The following is a 6,101-nucleotide window of genomic DNA, read 5'->3' on the forward strand; positions in this document are numbered from 1 at the left end:
TCAGAATTTGATTGGCTTGAAAATTATCAAAATTAGAAGTGATAATGGCACTGAATTTCGTTTTTGTGGCTTTTCAGATTTTTGTGATAACAATGGCATTACACATGAATTCTCTATTGCTAGAGTCCCCCAACAAAATAGAGTTGTAGAAAGAAAAAATAGAACTCTCCAAGAGACTGCTAGAATCATGCTTAGTGAATGCAATTTATCAAAGTATTTTTGGGTTGAAACCATAAACACAGCCTGTTATACCATGAACAGAGTTCTCTTAAGACCAATTTTGAACAAAACTTCCTATGAGCTCATGTTTGACAAAAAGCCTGTTGTTGGTTACTTTAAAGTCTTTGGTTGTAAATGTTTCATTTTAAACATCAAGGAACATCTTGAAAAGTTTGACAAGAAATCTGATGAGGGAATTTTCTTGGGATATTGTGAAAACAAAAGAGGTTTCAGAGTCTATATTCGTAGAACACTGGTTATAGAGGAGGCGATACACATTACTTTTGATGAATCTAATGGTGACATTTCTATGAGTTGTGGTGAAGATGATGATACAAGTGTACAAGAAGAATTAAAGAAGTTAGCAATCAATGATCATGGCTCTGCTTCACCAGAAATTGATTTAAAGAATGCTGATACTCAAGACAGTCCAACTGGAGAAGTGAATGATAGAGATACCACTACTCCTAATGATCTTCCAAGAACCTAAAAATTTGTCCAGAACCATCCCAAGGAGCTTATAATTGGTGATCCATCTGAAAAGGTCAGAACTCGTTCCTCTAGACACCTAGTAGATAATCTTGCTTTAGTATCACACTTTGAACCTAAAAATGTTGTTGATGCATTGAATGATGAGCACTGGATTTTAGCTATGGAAGAAGAGTTAATCCAATTTGAAAGAAACAAGGTTTGGACCCTGGTTGCTAGACCACAAGACCATCATATCATTGGCACAAAGTAGATTTTTAGAAACAAAATGAATGATAAAGGGGAGGTTGCTAGAAATAAGGCCAGACTGGTGGCTAAGGGATACACTCAAGAAGAGGGAATAGACTTTGATGAGTCCTTTGCACCTGTAACTAGGCTGGAGTCCATTAGAATGTTTCTAGCATTTGCATGTTTCAAGAATTTTAAATTATTTCAAATGGATGTTAAAGTACCTTCTTAAATGGCTTTATAGATCAAGAAGTCTATGTTGACCAACCTCCTGGTTTTGAAAATGAATCTTATCCAGATCATGTTTTTAAACTCTCAAAAGTTTTATACGGATTAAAACAAGCTCCTAGAGCATGGTATGAACGTTTGAGTGGGTTTTTGATTGAAAATGATTTTAAAATGGGCATTGTAGATACTACACTTTTCACAAAATAAAGCTCACGAGATCTTTTAATTGTGCAAATATATGTGGATGATATCATATTTGGTGCTACTAATGAGAGCTTGTGCAAGGACTTTTCCAACATCATGCAAAAAGAATTTGAAATGAGCATGATGGGAGAATTAAACTTCTTCCTTGGACTACAAGTGGTTCAAACTCGAGATGGAACGTTTATAAATCAAACAAAATACACCAAGGAGCTGCTGAAAAAATTCGGAATGGAGAACTCAAAGCCTGTTGGAACACCTATGTGCACATCTACCAAACTTGACAAAGATGAAGAAGGTACAAAAGTTGAGGAAAAGAAGTATAGAGGTATGATTGGAAGTTTACTTTATTTAACTGCCAGTATGCCTGATATCGTGTTTGCTGTATGCTTATGTGCTCGATTTCAATCCTGTCCAAAAGAATCACACTTGAATGCGGTAAAAAGAATTCTTAGATATCTTAAAGGAATCTTAAACTTTGGCTTGTGGTATCCAAAATGTCATGAACTTCCTTTATGTGGATTTTCTGATGCTGACTTCGGTGGTTGTAAAATAGATAGAAAAAGTACTACTGGTATATGCAACTTTCTTGGAAAATACTTAGTATCTTGGTTTAGTAAAAAATAAAATGCTATCTTATTGTCCACTACTGAAGCTGAATATGTTGCTACTGGTGCTTGTTGTGCTCAATTGTTATGGATGAAAAACACATTGAATGATTTTGGTTTAGTATATGAATGTGTACCTATGTACTGTGACAACACTAGTGCAATTAATCTGACAAAAAATCCCATTCAACACTCTAGGACTAAGCACATAGATATAAAGCATCATTACATTCGCGATCTTGTCTCCAAGGGGGTAATCTGTGTTCAGTTTGTTTGTTCTAAAGATCAAATCGCTAATATTCTCACAAAAGCTCTTCCACTGGATCAATTTGTGTTCTTGAGAACAAAACTGGGCGTTTCAGAAAAAATATTCTAAGTTTTGTTTCTAGTCAATCTTTATCGGACGTCCGATGAATTGGAACGGACGTCCGACAGTGTTTTTCGTCCCGTTTCAAAAAAGCACTGGTTCGGACGATTGTGTCGGACGCTTCACTTCGTTCGGACGTCCGACACTCAAAAAATTGTGCCTTATAAGGCAGTTACCCATCTTCCTCAGTTCATTTTCCTCCACGGTCTCGGACGCAACCTTTCAGTTTCCTCTCATATTTAAAATTCAAATTCCTCTCTCCTCAAATCAAGTTCCAAGAAATTGACTCAACCAACGCCATTACACCTCTATTGCCCGTTAACCACCCATAAAAATCACTCCTAACCCCCAACTACCCCATAGTTCCTAATTCACATGCGATACCCTAACCTTGCGGCATTTCAGTGCATTCTCGTTTGCTCATACTGCATTCTTCCTCTATACACCACGTTCTGCATCAAAAACACATCCACATTGCATCATGGTTAGAATCAGAGGAGGATCTACTAGTGCCGGACGGTCTTTTAGACTTAGAGATGAGAACATTAAATTTGTGAAACCGTCTACCAAAGCACCTAAAAAGAAGATTGTGACCCGTGGTGGTAAAGTGAAGCAAACTGCCCAAAGAAAAAGGGTTTCTCCAACTGCTGAACCATCTGATGAGCAGATGGAAGAGCAAAACTCTAAAGAAAACACAGTTGGTGGAAATGAGGAACCAGAACGGGCTACACAGGATGATTAAACTGTCACAAGGTCATCTGGTAAAAGAAAAAGAACTGCAAAAAGGAAGAGCACTCCCTAATCCAAGAAAAAGCAATCTGCTGATCATCAGAATCTGCTGATCCCTCTGATGATCAGCAGAATGAAAGAAACATTGCTGAGAATCAGCAAACACCTGAACCCTTCACCAAGAAATCTCCAAGGACAAGGACTGAGGCTCAAAATATTGGGTCATCTGCCACACAAACCTCGAAAAGGAAACGTTCTGCGAAGGATCCATTATCTCAGCCGGTAATAGAACCCACTCCTCTCCCAAAATTCATTGATGATGAAGCCAGAGACAGATTTGAGTTGGTCTCTCAAAAAGGGTTCATCACCCAAAGGCTCATCCTTCCCTATGAATTTCGTAAGCTTGATCTTGAACCTGTTATTAAGCTGTTTGAATTCCAAAAATGGGTTCATCTTCTGACCATTCCTAATACATTTTACCCTGACATGCTTTATCAATTCTTTGCTAATCTTAGAAAGGGTAACTCACACATAGAACTCATCTCTAGGGTCAGCTCTGTGAACATCACATTAACACCTGACATTGTAAATTTCATTTTGAAAACAAAAATTGAAGATGGTTACAAAGGAAAAATTGCAAGTTTCTTTTCGTATGAGGAATTTCCTTCTGCCTACCATCATTTTTACAATGCTAAACTCATGACCTATTTTCAAACCCACTTCAATACTCCTGCTGAGGCAAGATTAGATGATCTCAGTCCTCAGAATCTGATCATCTTCACCATCATTTCAAATCTGTTGGTGCCAACTGATGGTCACAGAACAGATGCAAACAAAATGGAACTCTATCTTTTCTACTGTTTTGTTGAAAAAATCCGCATTGACTTTGGATTTGTGATGTGCAAGTTTCTGCTCAAAATTAGCACTGACAGTCGTAGGAAGCTCTCTTATGGCAAATTTCTGACCCCTATCTTTGCCCATTTTGAAATACCTTTTTCTGAAAAATCACCCAAAGACAGTGCTTCAACAGTTTTCTCAAAAGCTTATTTTGAAAGAAAGAACTTAAGATTTTTTGATGGCCATTGGTGCTATAAGGAGACTGTGGCTGAGTCTAGAAGGAAAAACTTTCATGAAACCCCTGTCACTCCTAGGACTCCTCGTGATCAGTCAGACTATGTCTCTCCTTTCACCATTCATCCTAGAAAGTCTGCCAGCAAGTCCCTCTCTTCCAATTCTGAGGTCATCTCCTTGCTTGAAGACCTCAAACAGCATGTTATGCTTATTGAAGATGGTCTCATGATGACCATGACCCCTGCCCAACAATCTTCTTTCATTGAAAAAAGGAAACCTTCTTGTGCCTCCAATACCTGAAAACAATGAAAATGCTCATCAGAAAGAGCCAAGACCTGAGCCCACAGGGCCAACTACTGGTACTGAGGCCACACCAGCTTCCAGCTCTCAGCCCAAGGATAAAGGCAAGGCTCCAGCTACTGAGGAGGCATATGAAGAAGACGATGAAGAAACTGAGGAAGAAGTGGCTCCTGAACAGTTTCGTCTGGCCAGGAGGAGGCCTGGATCATCTAAAATCACTATCTAGGCACTGCTAGGTCACTGCACTTTATTTTTAGGACTATAGTTCATCTTTTGCACTGCAAAACTTTTCGTATGCAAAACTTTTTGTACTAAGAGTTGTACTTCTGGTCTGTACAACTGGATGTTTTCTACTGTTTATGGATGCTATGACTGAGTGTTTCTGATGTTATCTGATGTGAATGGATGTGTTTGTTATGAATGAATGTTTCTGATGATTCCGGATTGTGCTGAGCATGAATGGATTTTGCTGATATTATCTGATTGAAAAATCTTTGTTGTCAAATTTTTTGTTGCTAATGTTTCTGATGGATCGTGCTGATGTTATCTGATGTTGCTGGTATCAAAATTGATCAGACATGGCATACCTGCTTTTGTGATGACAAAAAGGAGGAGAAATGGATAAGCACTGATGGTGTAAAGAAATTAGTTAGGGGGAGTCAGTTTTAGGGGGAGTTCGTTTCTTTTCGTATACTCATGCACTTCGTTAGGGGGAGTTGTAATCCCAGCTCGTATTTCTACTTTTCTTTTTGCTCTATCCAAGTGTTTTGTCATCATCAAAAAGGGGGAGATTGTTTATCTCAATTCATATCTTTTGATGATTACAAAACAAACGGATGTTACTAATACTTTTTGTAGAGACTCTTTTCAGAAATGACACTAAACAGGTCTGAGGACTTAGAGCAAAAAGAAGATCAAAAAAGGTGAAAAGTGCTGAGGAAGATATCGGACGCACAAAAGGAGAGTATCGGACGTCCGACATCCATTGAGTAACTTCGGACGTATGAAGAACTCAGACTCGGACCTCCGAAGAAGACAAGCCAGGGCTTCTACGATTACTGATCACGATCGGACGCTCAACACCTGAGCATCGGACGTCCGACAAGTGTTGCTGCACTTCGGACGCAACACATTGGACGCATCGGCCGTCCGAATGAATTGAAGAGGAACCTCCAAGTCTGCATCTTACCCTCGGACGCATGGTGAGAGGGGATCGGACGTCCTAAGAGGTTCAAGAAAATTTCTCGAACTCATTGACCTCGCTCGGACGCATAAAAACTGACTATCGGACGTCCGACAGCACCAACGGCTAGTTGACTCTTCAGATGCCTTCTATCCGTTGACAGCATTAATTGAAGAATTTTTTGGTCTCCTATAAAAAGAACAAAGTCAACCACCTCAGAATAACTTTACACATTATGTCTACATCAAATCGTGAGTGATTCAAGTGTTAGAATACTTCAAAGGAACATTTGTATTCTTAGCTTGTGCAATTTTCTTGTAGCTTTTCAAGTGTGACACAGCTTCTTCAGTAGTGTAGCATTGTGAGGGTTATCCGAGTGTTTGTAAAACTTCCTTGCTTGACCAAGTGAGGTTTGGGGCAAGAAGGAAGTGATCCTTCCCTTGTACACAAGAAATTGGTTGCAAGATTGTTCAACTTG

General features: G+C 39.0%; 1 protein-coding gene across 1 annotated transcript; it reads left to right on the top strand.

Annotated features, from left to right (window-relative positions):
* The first annotated feature begins 2,821 nt into the window (after positions 1-2,821).
* On the top strand, positions 2,822-4,666 carry LOC113773312 (nucleolar and coiled-body phosphoprotein 1-like). Its single transcript, XM_027317927.1, has 4 exons — positions 2,822-3,037; positions 3,202-3,351; positions 3,976-4,308; positions 4,463-4,666. Exons 1-4 carry the CDS (start codon positions 2,822-2,824, stop codon positions 4,664-4,666), a joined length of 903 nt encoding a protein of 300 aa, XP_027173728.1.
* The last annotated feature ends 1,435 nt before the right edge of the window (positions 4,667-6,101 follow it).

This window comes from Coffea eugenioides, chromosome 1, assembly GCF_003713205.1.
Source record: "Coffea eugenioides isolate CCC68of chromosome 1, Ceug_1.0, whole genome shotgun sequence".
NCBI lineage: Eukaryota > Viridiplantae > Streptophyta > Magnoliopsida > Gentianales > Rubiaceae > Coffea > Coffea eugenioides.

Bases quoted from the DNA above. Each gene is read 5' to 3' on its own strand.
- LOC113773312 (XM_027317927.1), top strand. From the start codon at position 2,822: ATGGTTAGAATCAGAGGAGGATCTACTAGTGCCGGACGGTCTTTTAGA. The intron at 3,352-3,975 runs GTAATAGAACCC...GTGATGTGCAAG, and splicing joins AGGATCCATTATCTCAGCCG to TTTCTGCTCAAAATTAGCAC. The intron at 4,309-4,462 runs GTCATCTCCTTG...AATGCTCATCAG, and splicing joins CCCTCTCTTCCAATTCTGAG to AAAGAGCCAAGACCTGAGCC.